This window comes from Rhododendron vialii, chromosome 13a, assembly GCF_030253575.1.
Source record: "Rhododendron vialii isolate Sample 1 chromosome 13a, ASM3025357v1".
Taxonomy (NCBI): domain Eukaryota; kingdom Viridiplantae; phylum Streptophyta; class Magnoliopsida; order Ericales; family Ericaceae; genus Rhododendron; species Rhododendron vialii.
The window spans coordinates 26,126,860-26,147,023 of NC_080569.1; the positions used below are offsets into that span (position 1 = coordinate 26,126,860).

The following is a 20,164-nucleotide window of genomic DNA, read 5'->3' on the forward strand; positions in this document are numbered from 1 at the left end:
CAAATTATCGTACACTCTCATAAATATCAATAAATTTTTACCTATTATTTTACATCCTTTTAAACGGAGATTAGAATAATTCATTTACGGAGTATGAAATGGTATTCACTGTTGTACTAGTAATTTATCACCGGGGTAGCTAACCATTTGCGAGTTTACAATTTAAAAAGAATTTTTCAAAAAATATTTCCTAGATTCTTTCTACTTCGGTACTTCCAACATTTTTCTCTCTATCTCTCTTCACTTATTATCCCTACTATTTTTCAAAAAAAAATTCAAAAACCAAATATAACATTATCAGTGGGTGGAAAAGCAGGGGGAGAGGGAGGAGAGAGAGAAGGAGGGGGGAGCCCTGTGGTCCTGTGGAGTAACAAATGAAGCAGTCGTCGTTTTCATTGACCATCACATGCTTCATGTCGATATATGTGCCCATGTCTCCCAAAGCCCACAGGCCCAACCGCGACCCATTGGTCCCCACAATGCCCTTTTTGTACACTTGTCAGGAACCCCGAGGCCCCACCTTCCACCACGCGGCAGCGACGCCACATGGCATGACTGAGGATCACCCAGATTTGAACCGTGCAAAAGGATTTTAATTTTTACGTTCCATTTTGTTCATGAAATTACTGGTAATTTTATATTAAAAGTAGAGCGTTATTAGTAAAAAATAGAGCACAAAAATTAATTTTCTAATGTAAAATACGGTATTTTTTTAAAGGTCACCGTTGAAAACCTGTAAATCTTCGATCCATTCATCTAAGTCTTCATTATCCTCGAAATTGAATGAAAAGTTAGATGATTGAATCGAACACATGTATGTATTAGATTGAGCTTGTTTTTCAAGAAGACCGTCGAAAACATGTTTTACATTTAATGAACGACTCGAATTATTTGTGGGAGACCCGTAGTAAGTCCCACACCGTAATCGTAGCACAAAATTTGTGTAGCAAGCAACTCTCTTTCGTTTTGCATTAGATTAGTCTGGTGATTTTTTTGGGATGTTTCTAAAAATCTGTGTAAAACTCATAATTTTTTACTTTTTCGATTTCTCTTGTCGGTCCGAATTAGTAATACATAAAAGTTGGTTCATAATTTATTGATCAGTGAAAACACTCCCTTAGAGCATGTACACCAGTCTAGACATACTTGCACTTTTATCTACTTTGGCTACGAAATGCACAAAAGTAGTCTTGCATCAGCCTAGTAAAACACTAACAATGTATTTCATAATTGTGGAGAAACCTCAACAAATTTACAGAGGTACTATTGCTGTGTGCCCAATTTTTTTATTCATTTTCTGTCTCTCTCTGTAATTTTATTTTTTTTTATAATTTAATAGATAGAGAGAAGATTATGAAGAGGCTATTGTGGCGTGAAAGAAAAAATAGATAGGTAAAATAGAAATTGTAGTTTTTTTGGTAGGTACTCTTATAGTATGTCTTCTTACTTAATTTGTCCGTTTACCTATGCTTGGTGTACATGTTCTTACAACTAGAAGTAACAATAACAAATGATTTTCAATGAAAGAAAGAGAACACAAGAACAAAACATTGTAAATAAAAGCGTGATGCGCCTATTGTAGGATTGGATCGAGAGTCAAAGTACCAATTTTCGTTCAAAAGCTAATGAGCGGTTCGGATGATTTTTACAAATCCCGTGAACGAACACCGCGCACCGATCTATGCATCGTCCATGCGCTTGTCCTCAATTCCCATAGGATTTCTCCATAAAACAACAGGATGCATTTGCGTACATTTGTTCTTCCCCGTTCCAACCCAGTCTGCAAGACGGATCAGATTCACATCTCGAAAGTGCCTGGCCCTTTCGGTTCCAACCAGCAATCAAGAGGGAAAAAAAGTCTCCTGAATGGTTTCCTTTTTTTTCTCGTTGGATCACACCGTCATCCACCGCAGCCGTTGGATTTGGAGGCCGTAGTCAAGATCTCTATCGCGCGTGCAAGGGAATCATCAGGTCATCAGCGCACGTGAGATTGCGTGCTCGCTCGAGTGCAGAAATCAGTAATGCAGCTGCAGTACTGTACACGTGAGGAGAGAGAGAGAGAGAGAGAGACGTTTGACGGAGGGAGGAGAGAGAGGTGGCTGTGTCAGGTGGCGAGTGGTGGTCTCACGAGGCATTTTCCAGTTTCTCTTCTTTTCATGACTCATGGTTATAAAAGAGTTGGACCATATTTGTATGGACCACGATAGGCTTATAATTTGGGCTGCTTGAATAAAAATCTTGCTAGCTCAACCTCTGCCAGAAGGAGGGGTCCGATCTCTTTGTCAATAAATTTTTCGGCTGTTAAATTATGTAATTTTTTTTTATGTTTTAAATACAACGGTCAAAAAATTTCTCAACACAGAGACACGTAAATTTTCAGCGCTTATCCTGCCTCCTCCTGGAGTGGAAGAACTCAAAAATTGTGAACAGGATTGAAAAAGATTGGATTAAGCTGGGGGATAGAGACATTACCCATAGATGATGGTTGGAGTAGACATGATTTGGATGAGGTCCATGAGTAGGTCCTTGGATCGGATTTGGCCAAACCAAATAATTTGTGGACTATTTATTCTTCTCGACAAGAGATATATTTGGATTAGTTTTGTCTGTAGTAAACTTTTTAAATCTTTTGGTCATAAATTTTAATTTTTTGAATTCATCTCAACAATTCACGTATGTTTGACACAAAATTAACAAAAGTCGATAACAAAAAAAAATACATAAAAAATTTCAATGATAAAGTTTAGACAAAAACCACCGGACTACCAATAAAGAGGGAATAAGTAGGTCCAGATGTTCCCCGTACTCCCAATTCCCCATTCTAGTCTATGTTATTCAATGAGCCCAAAGTATTTTATGAAATGGTGTGGCGCCTTTTATTTAGGAGAGATTATTCAGTACCCTATGCGGTATCCAAACTCTTTTTTCATCGTACATTGGGGGTAGGGCCGACATAGTTTGTCTTGAGCCCCAGGCCAAATGGTGGAAAAACTAACGTCTTAAGGTTCACCTCCCCAATGGATGATGGAAAATGGACTTAAGCTGCATCATGGACAATGAATAATTTTTCGTTGTTTTGGCCCAAAGTACTTTACTAAATATGCGGATGCATCATGTTGTGTTAGCGATTCATTCATGTTTGACTGTGCTGTTTGTGCATCCTCAAGACCAGCTCCAAGCCGGGCTACCCAGCAGTGCACAATGGTCGTTCCATTCGGACTTGGGACTAATCACGCACATCCAATCGATCTTAAATGAATTGGCGACACCAATTTGCACATCACACGCATGGAGATGGCCCTATTTATATGGAGAGATCAAATTCAACATACAATAGCAAGCAGCAAAATTAAAGTCGAAATAAAATTCCGAATGAACTAGGAAAATTCCAAAGGAGACATAATCATTACCATTTGGCTACATAATTACTTCAGGAAACAGCAGTATTGAAGACATGAGTAAAGGATGTGAGATGTTGTGACTTGAAGCAGCATGATTACTAGTATTAACTAAAGAGCTACTGAACTGATTGAAGACATAGGCAAAAACATGACGACATAATTATGATTTGGATTAGGAAAAAGTGGTAAACCAATCCTCTTTACTTTTTTTTTTCTTTTTGGGTCAAAATGCTCTTTACTAAATTTGGGCAAACATGAACTTTTAGCTGACCCAGCCATACCTAAGGGAAACACTTCACGTATGACACGGATAAATGGTGTGAACTTTTGTTAGGCTCGAAGTTGTGAAAATTACATAGTAGGAATACAAAAGTCTATATTTCGAAGTACAAAAAAAAAAGTGTAAAAGTGGTTTATGGAAATTAAAATACAAGAATCACATGTTTGGCATTTTCGGTATTCATAAATTATACTGTATTAATAACACAATACAACCTATTTGGCTTAACCCTTTTCTTTTTCTCTCTCTCTCTTTTTCGATCTCTTTTGTATTAGTTAGAATTCGTAAAGGGTAGACGCTCACTGGTTGGCTCCTGTCCGAGCAATGGATGACTCGGACCAATAGGAACTCAGCTTAAATCCAAGGTGTTGGTGTCAAACCGGATCGATCACCCTACAGTCCTTGTAGTGCAGCTCGTGCGAGCTGCACCCCAGGAAAATGAAGTGACAAGATATATAATGATTATGTTTTCCTATTAAGTTGAAATCTCCAAAAGGGAACAACAAATGGTGACGGAGGGAGTTATAGTTAGATTTGACCTAAGTCACATAAAACACAGACGGATGCGAGTGCGAATGTGTGAGCGTGAAAGTATCTCTTAAAATCCTTCAAAACAACTAAAATTCATGAGTGCGAGGATTGAATGATGTAAAACACGTGGAGGCCTAATTTAATGATCAATTGGACCGGACGAAGCTTTGGAAGCTCAAACGATGTTTAATTTCAGATTATCCAATTTGGCAAAATTCGGACGAGTTCGGAATAGGCCCAAACTTGGTGAGCTGACTTATTTTTGCGCTCCGGTTAATACTTAGATGCAAGGTGGATTTCGGCTTGATTCATTCGTTTAGCCTTTCAATTGGACGTTTTTGTCGTTTAAAGAAAGATTTGTTCTGTTAATAACTCTTAGATCGTGATTTCTTATTCGTTTTTTTTTTGTTGTTGTAAAAATCCTTGTTTTTCTTTTCCGTTTTCAATTTTAGGAGCTTCTCCAAATTTGGAACTTTTTACTTTTCGGCTTTAATTATTAGGGTTTCGAAATTTCACCATATAAAAGGATTGTAACCAAATATTTTCATTAACTTTTCATCAATAATATTTCAAATTTTGTGTTTTCTCTTGTGGATTGAAAAACTACGCTAACTAATCTCTTGTTAATTCTGCTACGTCATTAAAAGTGCAAATACAAAACAAAAATTAAAAGTGCGAGCGTATGCCATTTTGAATGATTGCTACATGACCAAGGATGGAGGTCATTGGACCGCTATGGTCCCAGCAAGAGAATGGGATGGGTTGCATAGCATAGCACAGCATAGTGGGTAGTATATATTTCTGAAAAAGCACCTGAAAAGAAGAGGGAGCGAATCCAAACGAGATACTCCGAAAGAGATATGTCGCTCTCGAACCTCACGACTGTTTTGTTTTTGTTTGAGCCAACAAGAGTTCGGCGCTAGACAGTAGCTAGTTAGGGTTTGGTTATCGAGAACTGTCCTTTCTTTTTTTTCCCAGGTTAAACAAGAACCATGCCTTATACATTAGTATTAGTCCAACTAAGGATCTTCTTACACCTGTATTGCTTTTATGCACAGACTTGTACGGAGTTAAAATAGTAAAAATTAGCAGCAGAATTATATATCGTCCATGTGACCTTAAAAAGCAAACAAAAGAACGGGAAAGACTACAATTAATACGCACCTTTCATTTGGGTGTGTATCATATACACTCTTCAAAATGTTATGAATTGTAGAGAAAATATTACGAATCGTTTTGCTAAAAAGTTACGAATCGTATAAAGGTTACGAGAAATACCAAAATATTATGAATCATAATGAAAATATTACGAATCATACTGCTGAAAAGGTTATGAATTCTAGAACAAAAGTTACGAAACACACTAAAATGTTATGAATGAACTATAAAATAGGTGTATATGGTATACCCTTTTAAGAGGTGTGTATTGTAAACTATCGCGGTAAGAACATACATATAATGGTTGTGTAATTGTTTTGGTTGTAAGTTTAGTTTAATTTAGTTTTAGTAGTGGGTGAAGAGAGAAATATGGTAATATTGAAAAGATGGGGTAATAATTGGAGAGAGATAGAGAGAAATGAGAAAGTAATAATTAGAGAAATAGGATAATAATTGAAAAAAGAAATAAGATAATGGTTGAAAAAGTAAACTAAAACTAAAGTAAAATTGTAACAACCCGATATTTTTATTAAAAATAATATCATATAATTAGTATTATTGATAATAAAAATTAATTATTCTTTAATAGGATATATTTATACAAACATAATTATTCTAATCTAATTATCCTATTTCATTTTTTTTTAATTGCATGCATGCATATCATGAATTTCTTTTCACCTCTCCCTCTCCTACTCAGACTTTACTCCTTCTCCCTGATTATCTCCACCCTTATTTTCGTTCATCTCAAGCCCTAGTATTAGAATCCTTTTTAAACTCAACTTTCATCAACTTTTATAAAAATTCCATTATATATACCCTATAACCCCGACCCTAGGGCACACCACGCCACTCCCCATATTTCACCAGTCCAGAGAGAGAGAAATTGGAGAAAAATCGAACTCCAATCAATGGAGTTCTAGAGAGAGAAAAAGAGAGAGAGAAAAGTGGGTTTCGTAGCCACGACCAACCGAGATCCGAATTGACCATTCCAATCTCTTCTTTCAATCCCAAGCATCCCCAAGCATCATTCAATTCGAGCCCAAAGTCCCCCGATCGCCAAAACCGTAGTCGTCTTCTCCAAAAATCAAGTTTCGTTCTAAAATCAATTCGGCCCGAACCAAGGTAGTATAATCCCTTCCAAACACTCCTCTAAGTATATTTATTGTTTTTATGCTTAACCCAATAGCCCTAATCGTCCCATGCATCGAAAACAGTGGAGAAAAAAAAAATCGTTTTCTGCGTTTAACCTTGCGGCCGCAAGGTTCGGGCCGCAAGAACCAGGCCTGACCTTGCGGTGAAGGCTCCAGCCGCAACCTTTGACCGGTCAGACCTTGCGGTTTGACCTATTTTTGTTCGAATCCACTTTTCGACCTTCCGAACATCGTTTTCGACCCCCGAACTATTTTTCCTAGACTTTTCACACTCCAAAGATCATAACTTGTTAAGATCATATTTTTTTTATTTAATTATCTATTTATTAAATTATTTGTTCGTTATCTATCAAAGTTTACAAACGAAAAATATTTGCGACCTTCCAAACAACGTTTTAACACCCAAACTAATTTTTTCTAGACTTCTTGCATCTCAAAGATGATATCTTGTTAAGATAATATTTTTTTATTTAATTTACTATTTATTGTTATTTCTATAGCGTTTTGAATCAAAAAATTCTTTACGACCTTATAACCTTATTATAAATGCCCGAATAATTTTATTTAGACTCTCTACATTTTGAAGATGAAATCTTGTTAACGGTAGCATATTTTAATTTGCAAATTATTTATTAGCTATTTACTTCACTTTCGGCCACTTTATTTAAACGTCTTTATTTAAATTAATCCCGTGACCTTCCGGACCCAACTTTTGACACTCGACTAGTTGTATAGGACCTGTAGGACTCTTATTTAGGTCATGATAAATGTTTCAATATTTTTATCCAATTAATGTATTTAATTAGTTTTTAATTAATCTATTATCTTAGAATTAATTAATAAAAGCCTAGAAAATTTTCCTTTTAAATTCCTTTTAAAACTCTTACTTTATTCTTGACATTGTGACTATACAAGATTAAGGGCAACGGCCCGTTCATAATAAGTTGCGTGATTACATTGTTTATTAATTGTTTTAATTATTATTGATTTGTTGTATATTGCATCGATTTGAGTGATAGATTGGACCCTAGAGACATGGGATGGTATGCGAGTAGAATTCACCTAGACGATATTAGATAATGGATGAATTGAAAAGTTTTATTTCTAGATTGCCTGCAGGCGTGATGTTGAGATTTGTGATGAGATTGAAACTGGCGTGTGTCCAGTGGTGAATTGATAAACTGGCGTGTGTCCAGTGATGAGTTGATAAACTGGCGTGTGTCCAATGATGATTTGATAAACTGGCGTGCGTTCAGTGATGATGGTGAAGTGATATATAAGATAGGCGAACCCTAGTTGTGATTCAGGCATGATAAGCTTTCCCTTGTTGTAGTTATTGGGATGCATACTCGGTACATAACTTAGATGCATCTGCGACAGCAAAGGGAAGTGACCTCATGGGACCGAGCATGGCTAGCGGTTGAGGGAGGAAAGATCCCGCGGAGGAGATCTTAGATTTCACGTCAAGTTAATGGATAGTAATGAACTGATTTATGTGGAACAAACTCTGTATTACTTTTTCGCACTATTATTATTCCTGCTGCTTGCTATCTGTAAAGTAAGAAGGGTAGTTGGGTTGGATTATACTTCGGGGTGAACTTGTTCACTCAGGTACGGATTGCCTGGCTTCCGTGCCAGATTTTGCAGATAATCCAGAAGAGACACCAAATCCTGAAGGTGAACAGTTTTATGCTGAAGAGAACCCAGAGGTGGGAGCTGAGCCAGAATATGCTTGGGATCCGTATCAAACTTAGAAGATGGCTCTGTTATTTTGTTTAGTTTAATACCACATAGACTATTTTCAGTATTTCTACGATAATTTGTAATAGACGAAACTTTAGAGTATTATCCGGTTTGGATTTTGAATTTTAATTCAATAAATTTTTAGAAATCAGTATTTAAAACCTCCGATTTTATTTTCAAAAATCGGGGCGTTACAAAAATGGTAACCATACACTACTACTGTATAACCTTACTAGTAATTTTCTTTTCTTAAATACATACTAATTAATGTCAAAAACCAGAAACTGAAATTGGAACAGCGAGACTTGTGTTTGATCGATACAATCTCCTTAAAAATACTTCATCATCACGAGAGAGAGAGAAGGCGATCTGGGTGAGGGTTCCCACCCCTCATCTCAGCCCCCCCACACCCCTTGTGTACTTCATCTCTGTGTTTCTTGTTATTTTGTAGGGTTATTTTTGGACCGTGTAATCTTTTTCTATTTTAATATATCTGCTTCTGGTGTTTCTTCGGAAAAAATATACACTTGCTGAAACGAAGTACTCCAACAAAATTTGTAGGATAATGCAAAATGAAGAGACGAACTTTTCCTGTTATTCATCGATTTCCACAGGACTATTTATATTTATAGGCGGCGAAGTGACTCACCCCATGTTTCTTATTTTGTCATTATTCATTTCTTTTTGCTTTTGTTAATTTTGCACCTAACGTTTTTTAGAGGAATCGAAATAGTAAAAATTACCCATATATTTTTGAAAATATTCAAAACAACTAAAATACAATCATTCACAGAAGTTAGGCGCAAATATATGGGTAATTTTCAGCCTAACTTATTGGATATTCTCAAAAAATATATGGGTAATTTTTGCCTTTCTGATTCGTTTTGACAAGACGAATCAATAATTCTTAAAAGTTATAAAAGTTAGGCGTAAAATTAACAAACACCAAAAAAAAAAGAAAAAGAAAGAAGAGAGTCTAAAAATTCCAAAAAAACCTCTTAGCGGAACTTTTAGTCTAAAATATATATTTTGGGGAGAAAACAAAAAGTGAATTGGTACGTCGAGATAAACTTTAACTTTTCAAGTAAAATGAAATGATGATAGAGAAGAAAGCAACACAATAGCGTATTGGGCTGACAACGTTTTGGTCCGCTCTGGAATGAAGAAATGGGCCTGCCATGACTAAGACAAGACAGTCTCACGTGTCCATTTCGGTTTTGAAAGGTTCAAATTTTAATGAAACTTTATCGAAAAAAAGTTAATCGCCATCAATTTTTACCTGTCCTAATTGATTTTCAATCCAGATCATCTAAAAATACTTTGGATTGTCACGATTGAGCTCCGTAACTTCTTCACGGCCGAAAAGAAGATTTTCTGCTTACTACTCTTCAATGTCCAGATCCTGTGATGAAACAGTCCAGATCCCAAAAAAAAACAATGGAGCAGAGCCTAGACCAGAACGGAAAAAAAGAAAGTAAAGAAACCAATTGTAAACTTGGACAAGTACTAAACATTTAATCTAGCTTGTGTAAAGAAATTTGGCTCACACCCATTACTCAGATTTTGTTCACATGTTTTCGTATTTGAATGTTTGCTATGTACATTTTCTTCCTAAGACGGTAGCATTATCGATCTATAGCTTTAAGATTAGTCCGGTTGGTTGATGGATTTGCTCATCACACAACTGACCATGGTTCGATTCAAGGGGTTAGGCCACAAGAAAATTTACTTCTTGTGAATTTCTTATTCTCAATGAGAATGACTTGCCTTTGATCATAACGGAGAAAAAATTTCTCAGTATTTATAACCGTAGACAACTGTTGATTTTTTCGCAACTCTGCCACCAAATCTTTTTACTATAACAAAAAAACAGAAAAGAAAAGAAAAAAAAAAGAGCCTCTCACAAGATCTAGTGAAACGGATCCAAAAAAAAAAAAAAAAGATCTAGTGAAAACTCACCTACGTCCAGAATAGTGCTGGGCAGGGGTAGCCCTGTCCAGGCCTAAGACAAATGGATCTGTATTGCTGCTATTGTAGCCTTTGTAGGATCGAATGACAGGTCATCTGACGGTATGGGTCCCCATTTATCTAGAGGTGCATTGGGGTATACAGTGAATATTGGGCCAATTTTGAACTGGGAGATGGTGCTTTGCGCACCGTGCTGTGCATATTCAAGATGTGGATCTCGGCAATTAGCGTCTTGATTATCGGTCGATTGGACGGTTGAAATTAAGTACAGCATCGTATAATTTGAACCATTAATTGTCGAGATCAACGGTTCGAATGTGCACACTGCACAATATCGTGTACAACACCATCCCCGGAACTTGACCCCATGGAATCCATATTCAGAAGAGATAAAATACATTCAGAACTAGAAATATAGATATGTAAAACTCCAAAAACGACCAAGGTATCCTTTCCAATGTACCGGCACACTTGTTTGCCTCTCCATAGATATGCCCATCCTTTCAAATGGCTTGAGAACGTACCTGCAATCTCTGGGACAGCACTAAGGGATGGTTAACATTTGTTATCATCCTGAAGAAGGGCAAAAACCGCCGCTAAGGAAAAACGAGGGGGGGGCGGGGGGGGGGGGGGGGGGGGGGGGCGCAAAAACCACCAATAAATCTGATTCAATTTCTAGGTTTTAGAGTTTGAAATTACTTACTCATGAAATAAATCTAGATTTCCTCACGAACAGGGCTACCACTTGAGTACGTAACCTCAATACTAGATCAATTGCTCAAGTCAAATGTAAGGCGGAGTAGGGGTGCCTGCTAATTGGGTTGTTCAATGTTTAGGGTCCAACCCGAGTTTTTTAGTTTGATCCGAACAACTCATTTTATTTGACTCGATGAGTTGCTTTATGAATGAAAAACATTCTAAACGAAGCCATTCTGTTGTGAAAACGATTTCGAGAGTAAAACCATAGTTCGTTTGTGAATTCAGCATGTTCGATTAGTATGATTTCTTTACGGACACTACCAACCAAACAAGTCGAACAAAATTAGCGATTCAGATCAAAACTATCCTGGTGTGCTCCTAACGACCCAGTCCAAGAAAAAGGGGGTCACAGAGTAGGACAAAGAGGAAGGAAATGGGAATATGGCATTGGAGATGAGGACAAGAAGATGAAGTAGAGAGGGGTCCAAGAAGGTATGAAAAAATCCAAAAAAAGGTACACCACGAACTTCCCACATTACCATCTGCTGGAGGCAAACAGTTTGGTGCAATGCAAAAGGGATGCTCTGATTTGATTGGACATACAGCAAAAGATGAATTGCCGATTACTTCAACTTATGCGATTCCTATGAGGTGCCGTTTACCTTGTGTTGTCTTGATCATACACTGCATACGATGCCCTGGAATGGAATAACCATTTTTGGGCAATGAATGATATGGATGCGGACAGGATGTACATACTTGTCTTGAGTCTCACAAAGATGATTAAAATTGTTCATTTTTGAAATGCTCTCAATCCAATTCTGAAATACCCGTCCTAGTAAAACCGGTGATAAACATACCATGAATGTATACGAACATATACTCCGTTAATAACAAATGATGGCCCCTCTTCACAAAATTTGGTGTACATTTGGATTTTGTATATCCAAACATAGTGCTATTATAGGTACATACACTCATTTATATACACCGCGCACATACGCACTTTAGACCTGTCTCGAGTCCTACAAAGAAGACCTGAGTCGTTCATTTTGTTTAAAATAGTTTGTTTATGATCCTTGCAAAAAATTAACTCAATCCGATATCGGTAAAGACGTTTACAAAACATCTACTTTTGCTATAGAATCAATATCTAAATTCTAAAGCAATGTTGAATGTTTTGTAAACGTTTTTACCGATATCGGATTAAGTTAATTTTTTATAGGAACTGTAAGCAAATCATTTTGAACAAAATAAGTGGCTCGGATCATTTTTGTAAAATTCGGGATGATTCTAAAGTGTGTATGTACGTGAATATATTTACCCATAAACTTTCCGATCCAAACTGGTGTACCCATAATTTTTTTTTTAACACATTTTTTTTTCACACTTCGAGGAATTCACATTAATGTGCCGAGGAATTGGGCATTGAACAAAACAGTACCTGAATCTGAATACGACCACAGAGAGGGCTCTCTGCCCGAGCACATTCTCTCTCTAGTTTCTCCCTCCGGATCACAGAATTTGAGCGTCCCAAAGCAAGTGGGGGGGGGGGGGGGGGGGGGGGGGGGCGCAGCTACCTTGAAAGACCTAAAGATTTGCCAACCCCTTTCGCCTTTCGGATTTTACTTTTCTCACCTCATTTTCCCAACAATGTAAAATCACTTTCCTTTCCGGTTCCTATAAAGAAAAGTTCAACACCCTCCTCTTTTTCTTGCTTCAATCTTTCACTTTGCCCCTCTTTCCAATTCCTCGCTCCTTTTTCCTCTCTCTGTCTTTGCTTCCAAAACCCACCAAGAAAAACTTACTAAAACCAATTCTTTCACAATCTTGTGGGTTATCTAGAGAAAAACGAAGTGGGTTTTTGAAATATTGTGTGTACATACATACAAACAAAGATAGAGATCGGATACAATCGATTATGGGTTTGGTCGGAAGGCTGATTTGGGTCAATGATTACGGCAAGAAGCAATGCAAGAGCCTTTTCTGGAGGATGAGGGCGGCGGTAGTGAAGAAGAAGAAGGCGGGGAAGAAGCAATGCAAGTTCCAGTACGATCCTTGGAGCTACGCTCTCAATTTCGACGACGGCGGCGGCGGCAGAAGCAGCAGCAGCAATTTGAGAGTGATCGAAGGTGTAGGAGATGGAGGAGCATCCCGAAAGGGTGGATTTGTGGTCGTTCGGGGCTTGTCTGGAGCCACTGTTTGGGTTTATGTTTATCTGGGTAATAGAGTCTTGTAACTAGTGTTCGGTTGCTCTGTGTTTGGAACTTGGTTCCGTGAAGTGATAATGCCATGGAAACCTTTCTTTTTGCCGATTAAAAAAAAGAAGAAGTGATAATGCTAGAGGGAATTTGTTGAGTTTGTGTTTCTGATTGTGTTTTTCAAAACAGAGGAGATTGCAGCACTGGGCACTAACACTGTTTTTCTACCAGTACTACTTCAGACCCACCGAATATTTTCTCCTCGAATATGTATTCGAGCAAATCATGACCGTTTGATTAGTAACACCCGATTGGCCGATGAACCCGGATTTTGATGATCCAATAGAATGGAGGCAAATAACAAGATAAAGAAGTAGAGAATAAAAAGTAGTTATGATAGGAATAGACATTAGACACTAGTTTAAAACTTAAAAGGAGTTTTCATACCATTAAGGTTACTTCCTAATAGGCAATATTGCTCGACGGAAATGCTGGAAATACGCCTCTCGGTCACTACTGAGCTATTCAACGAGGTCAAATAGATTAATTGGGCTATAAATAAAGAGCAGGCAAAATCTTTTCCTTTTCCCATTTTTTTTCCCGAATAGAAAGAAAATCTTGGGTCGTAGAGTATGCTTTTGGAAGTTGGAGAGAGAACATAGCAGTAACAGTATTAGTCATCATAATCATATAATTGAGGTTCTTCTTCGTACAGGAGAAGCAAAACAAAACAACGCTCATTGCTTCCTCTGCATACACAATACTCTGCTTTTAGCTCTAAATTATCTAGGGAGGCTTAAGAACAACCATAATATTCAGAAATGAGGATGCATGCATGTCCAACAAAATTATCAACTACGATTTGCAGACCTTGTTAGGATCAAACTCCGATGTCTCTTTTTCCTTTTTTACCGACAAGGGTGTCTGGAGTTTCGTCCCGATTAATCACTTAGTGCATGTATCCTGCCATCTCACATGTACAAGATAATTATCGGGTCTGCACTCCTAAGGTAGCAACCGCAAGAGGGGGTGAAAACGAAAATAATCATTAGGCCACGCATTTATATTGGAACCTAAGACTCGTGGAAGAAGTCCTTAATCATTGTATTAAGTAGAGCAAGTCTTTAAATTTGAGAGGTAATGTACTACAGAAAACATCGATCTTCCCCAAACAAGTAAATCATCCTCTCACTCCTCCATGGATCTCCGCCGCTGCCTTTGGACTTGCCATAATTCAGGTCAGGCCACAGCTTGGACCGGCACAAAGGGCAAGTGGTTCGGCCTTGATCGACCCAACCATCAAGGCACTCTATGTGAAAAACATGATAGCAGCTGCACAACTCCCTGACCTCATCGCTACCATTCACGAGTGCTAAACACACAGCACACAGGGAGGTAGATGAATCATCCCATCGACGACCTTCTGGCCTCTCAAGGAAGTTACTGTATTTGATAACTGGCAGTCGCTCCTTGATCGAGTCGATAACAGAATGGGCAGGCACTTGCACTAGTGAAGCATAAGGGCGAGGCTCCGACGACAAAACAGCTGAGTCGTCGGAGAATTCTGTTCGTTTGAACAGAGTGAACGAAGAGACAGCTGCCTCGAGCACGCGTCCGGCAAGGCGTAACGCAAGTTTTTGTAATGTGAGAAGTTCTAAAGGAAAAGCCATAATCATCTACTTCAAGAAAGCTTTGGTTAAAAAGAGTAATTGGAGTTTGGATGGTTGGAGTTGAGGATATATATAAGAATCTTAAATCTTTTTTTTTTTTTTTGACAAGAATAAGAATCTTAAATCTGAACCCTCTGAAATATATGTGCATGTCCCAGTACTTTTTGAGAAGTTTTTGGGTGCCGGGCTGTGATACCCGTTGGTGATCTTAGTTGGGCAAACGTGTTTGAATGATTCGGATTTGAGAGAGAGAAAAAGAGGAGAGAGAGTGGTCGGGTGAAGGGAAGGAGAGTGAATAAATTTGGACTGTTCAAAATACATTTGGATGACTAGGGATCGCCGACGAATATCATCACGTGGTACTCGCTTCACACTCAAAAATTTATCCCCCACTTTTGAGAAGACGTGCGGACCCTACAAGGAAATGTAGTTTATCCCCACTTGGATGGGTCGTTGGTTTTGGGTCGTAGTATGCTTTTGCCATCAATTTGATTGATGAGCTCACCAAGTTTACTACTATGTTCAATTTACCCATTTACTACTATGTTCAATTACCCATCTATGTTGCCGTCGTTAGTTATCATGACATCTTGACATAGTGGCGGCTCAAGTGTATTCTCTCTTCTCGTCTTCATTTTTTAGTCTTTCGTCTTATTCTAATCGGATAAAAAATTAATTATAATTTTTAATTGATAATACCAAACGATAGATTTTTCACATATATTTTTGCCTTTTCACATACTCTCTCCGTCCCCTTTTAAGTGTCATGCTTCGTAACTTTAATTTATTAAGAAAACATTATCATTATACCTTTCACATTAACTTTTATCTCCACTTTCTCTACTTACCTTCTTTGAAAGTATCATCATTACACTTTTACTTACTAACTTTTCAAAATGGAATATACTTTTAAGAATAAAATAAAAAATGTACCAACTTTTACCCAGTAACTTTACAAAATGAACACTTATTAAGAGACAACCCAAAATAAAATAATGAAATTTAAAAAGGAGACGGAGGGAGTAGCATTTTAATTCTTTAATTGCTTTTCTGAATTGAAAATTCATTGTTTCATTCAATTAAATGGCTTTGGATTGGGTAGTAGACTACTAGGTGTTTGAATTTAAATGAGTTTGGCGTTCAAAGTTCAAAGTTGATTGAATTAGAGCATCTCCAATGGGGATGGAAAATAACTAAGGATGGATGGTCATTTTAGCATCAAAAAATTGTTAAAAGTTAGTTGTAAAATAGAATCAAAGAGTCCTAAATATTACTAACTAATTTTTCCTCCACCTTATTTCCCCCCAACTTAATTCAATTACTATTTTCATTCAAAAATAATTATTGTCTGCCAAACAAGAACTTAAAAAAAAAAATTAAAAAAAATCAATCTTTTATTTTTAATTTCCGTCCAAAATTTTTGGTACAAGCAGTCGGGGATAGATATATCCATCTCCATATTCATCAAATGGATTTTTCATCCTTACTTCCATCCCCGTCGGAGCACTAATTTTTGCATCTGGGAATGAAAAATCACTATTCATCCCCTCATTGAATTTGCTCTAAGGTGTTCGAATAATGAACTAACCTTTATGAAATATTATGTGTGAGGAAAAAATCTAGGGTGTTCACAACCAAACTCTCTCACAGACGCACTGGTCTCTCTCCCTCCCCCTCCGCCACCCCCCCCCACGCTCTCTGCTCTTCACATATATATAAGCAAATACTTGATAGAAGAAATTGGAAATAAAATGTGCCATAGCTTAGTAAAGGCTCAACAACAAAATGTGGGTGGCGTCGAATGGCGCCTGAGATTACTCGGGCTACTGATGCAGATGGCTGGGGTCCCTCCTTGTCCCACTCTCTCATTAAAGGGAAAAAAATCCAACCCCTTCCGCTTTTGGTCCTTAAAAAATAAGTACTTATTTACAATTTTTAAGATTAAAAATAGTAGATTTATTGAAATAAAAAAATATGCAATATAAATATTGTTTAAATCGAAATCTATCAAACCCTGCAATAAAATTAGTAAAAAATTATTTTCGTAAGTCCATTATTTTTAAGCTTGAAAATAGATCTTTATTTTTTAAATACTTATTTAAGAAAACAAAATGGGGCTAGACTCTTTCACAAACTGAGAGAATGCTCCGTACATAACCCATACCCCTGCTGGGATGCCCATCGTCTTTGCGAGTCTGAATTTGGCTGCACCTCACACCAAGGTGTCCGTGCCCGTTGTCGCTGGGGCGCCTACACCCCCTCACCCGGGTGCCGTGCACGGGTCTTCTGCTTGCACACAATGACTCAAACTTCCCATTTCCTGCATGCATCTTCTGGTGACCGCAAAAACACAAATAGACATTCACTAATCATAGATGCCTCCCAAGCTGGACATGAGTCCTTTGGAAACGTCACATTTGTCCTGGAATAATACAGTTGACATACACATACTAAAGCACAAAATTTAAAAATCAAACTAGTGAAACCATTGACAAGAGCATCCATGGGCAGACTAACTGTGTGTTAATACAAAAGAGAACCAAAATCAGTCAATGATCACCAATACCTCACTTAATTACTGCTTCTTCTGACCGTCAATGATTTCCTTTTTGCGTAGACGATAATACTCTTGCAGCATTGGAGACATCCCACTTGAATCCAACATCATGATTCTACGCTCGTCTCTCAATCGCTCTATTCAAATCTCTTCAGCTTGATTACGGTAGAGTTTCTCAAACATTTCGACTTGCATCTTGAATACTCTTTTTCTTTCTTCGAGCATCTCATTCAATAACTCCCTGATTTGAGAACTTGCACAACCATGGCTCTTTACTTTTTTCAACCGTCCCTTTTCAGCCTCACTGCCTATCGGTCTCTCCAAAGCGCATAGGTATCGAGCGAGACATCATCTTCTGCTAGGTTGATTGACTCTTGTGTCCAAGGAGAAGATGGTGAAGCATTTCTACTTCTTTTCGGGTTTTTTCTTCCGGCCTTCAGCAACTGGAAGAGGCTGATTACGGGAAGAGCAAGGTCTGCTTGCAAATCCATCCCTGTTATAGAATGAAAAGAAACAAATGGAAAGAGAATGACGGTGGTGAAAGAAGGCCAATTCCAATTCTCATAAGGAAAAGAGAAGGCATATGAAAATTAAACCAACCAATGCTAAACTGAATCACTGAAATCCTCACTATTCACATTTCTATCTGCGAATAAAGCTTTCAAGTTTCAACCCCATATTACTTGTATAGATCTATGGAAAGGAAGCCAACATCAAAAGATTCAAAACCACATAAGATAGAACCTAAAGTATTGCACTCTTCTTTTACGACGAAGATACAGCTGCAAACCAGAGCCATACCAAACACAAGACCAGAAACCATCACATTTGGCACTAGGTAAATTCAAATAGATTAAGCAATTAGAAGGTCTACGCCTATGATAACTAACCATTCCATTTACAACAAACCCATTCCTTGCCTTAAAACCATTCGACAGCACTAGCATCCACCCAAACTAGTCACAGACTCGCAGGAAATCTACAGATTTCAAATAGGCTTACTAATTATAATATCACTATAGCAAAATTTCCAAAACAAACTTGTATAGAAAAGTTGGCCCTGGACATTTTTCCCAACAACATCAAACAAGGAAACTAGATTAGTGCAAAACACCACATATGCAACTGTGCCGCAATCTACCTCCTCATTTTATAAACTAGAAATCTAATCCTGTCTTTTCATGAGAGCAGAGGCAGATAAAGTTGAAGCAACTAAAGCATTTGCTTTATGCCCTGTCTGGACAAGTGACCCGTATTTTTTCAAACTTAACCACAAATTTCAGTAGGTTGATACCCAAAACTAAGTTTCTTTAGAGGACCTACCCTTAGATGGCCTCCACTCTATCCAACAGGGAAAAAAGTCCTCCCATCCCATGAGTGTCATGTTGTGCGGAAGCGTTAACAAAACAGAAAACTGATGTGATTATGCTATGTAAATGAACAAACCACAGGGGAGAGAGAGAGAGAGAGAGAGAGAGAGAGAGAGAGCAAACCCATAGCACAAACAGACTTTTTACGTGGTTTGGGTCATAAACCTTCTCCACGGGAAAATCAGACGAAAGAAAACATATGTTCAGAGGGCTACAGAGATAACTGATGAGATCCCTCACAGCATCTCCAATCCTTACCCATTTTATTACCCATATCCAAAATTTAAGTAAAAAGCCTAAAAAATCATCTCCAATGTCATACCCATTTCCTACCTATTTTGAATTTCACCCTTTTCCTCACCTAAATTTGGGGAGACCCAAACCCATGCCCATTTTTTTCAAACCCTCTTTTCACTCTCATTAATTATAAGTGTGTCATTCAGTAATAGATTTGGGTAAAAATAAGGGTTTGACATTGAAAATGACTTACCCAAATCAAGCTTTTGACCCAAATCTCTAGAAGAAAAGAGTCAGGGCTGGTGATGCTCTAGTCTCTGTCGTGCCTCCCACAGAAAAAGCTGTTATGTGTGCAATACAATAAACATAAACCCTAAAAACTGATTAATAGGCATCAGGCCCGCCGACAACCGACGGAAAATACAGCGACCTAGGTTTTTTTACTAGATAACATGGACTGCGCGGACGGCCCTCAATCCCGTCCAGATGGGATTTCCAGAGAGCCCAGAACGAGCCAAAATTCTTCATTACATACAAGTTCTAGAGATCTGAAATGGGATTAATCGTTTCGAGGTAGGTTTATCAAAGTCATCAAAAACAAAAACAAAAACCATCAAAGGCAAGTGGATCCAGAGCTCAAAGGTTTTCCACTCAGATATTTTAAGATAACCCACTACAAGACACCTACCAACACGAGCCAAGTTCAAAATGTTGGTCTCCATCCTCGGTGTTTACCAGGAATCTAACAGCGCCTTTGGATGGAAGGGTTTCATGAGAAAAGAAAGGGAAAGGGTTATGGTTTCTTATGAAATCCCTCGTTTGGATAGAGCATTTTGGTTAGAAATCCCTCATTTCCTATTTATCGAATAGTTCTAAACATTTTTCTCAATTCATAATCTTCCTAGAAGACTTAAACATAGTTAAATCAAGAGCGAGCTGAGGATGTGGAACGATAATGTCAGAGAGAGAGAGAGAGAGGGAGAGGGCCCAGATTGGGATGGGGAAATTGGAGAAGGAAAAACTGTACCTTGCGGTGGCTGTAGGTGTAGCGGCGGAGGAAAAGCCGCGTCGGCCAATAACGAACGATGGAGGGAGAGAGAGATGAACCAGAGCTTCAGCAGCAGCTTTGGTCGAGTGTAGATGGGGAGCTCACTAGCGCGCAAGACGAGTGTTTTGGAGCAGAAAAATTCAAACT

The 20,164-nt window shown here is 38.0% G+C and overlaps 2 protein-coding genes and 1 long non-coding RNA gene across 3 annotated transcripts; 1 reads left to right on the plus strand and 2 right to left on the minus strand.

The window, feature by feature from the left end:
- Positions 1-12,403: 12,403 nt before the first annotated feature.
- LOC131312776 (uncharacterized) lies at positions 12,404-13,292 on the plus strand. The gene has a single exon (XM_058340753.1). It carries the CDS (start codon positions 12,856-12,858, stop codon positions 13,171-13,173), a length of 318 nt encoding a protein of 105 aa, XP_058196736.1. The 5' UTR covers positions 12,404-12,855; the 3' UTR covers positions 13,174-13,292.
- A 988-nt stretch (positions 13,293-14,280) lies between these two features.
- On the minus strand, positions 14,281-14,805 carry LOC131314052 (E3 ubiquitin-protein ligase RHA2B-like). Its single transcript, XM_058342547.1, has one exon. It carries the CDS (start codon positions 14,803-14,805, stop codon positions 14,281-14,283), a length of 525 nt encoding a protein of 174 aa, XP_058198530.1.
- A 1,712-nt stretch (positions 14,806-16,517) lies between these two features.
- LOC131312777 (uncharacterized) lies at positions 16,518-20,164 on the minus strand. Its single transcript, XR_009195980.1, has 2 exons — positions 17,372-20,164; positions 16,518-17,227 (listed from the first exon to the last, which is right to left on the minus strand). It is a non-coding gene; the product is annotated as an uncharacterized LOC131312777 (long non-coding RNA).

Bases quoted from the DNA above. Each gene is read 5' to 3' on its own strand.
- LOC131314052 (XM_058342547.1), bottom strand. From the start codon at position 14,805: ATGGCTTTTCCTTTAGAACTTCTCACATTACAAAAACTTGCGTTACGC.
- LOC131312776 (XM_058340753.1), top strand. From the start codon at position 12,856: ATGGGTTTGGTCGGAAGGCTGATTTGGGTCAATGATTACGGCAAGAAG.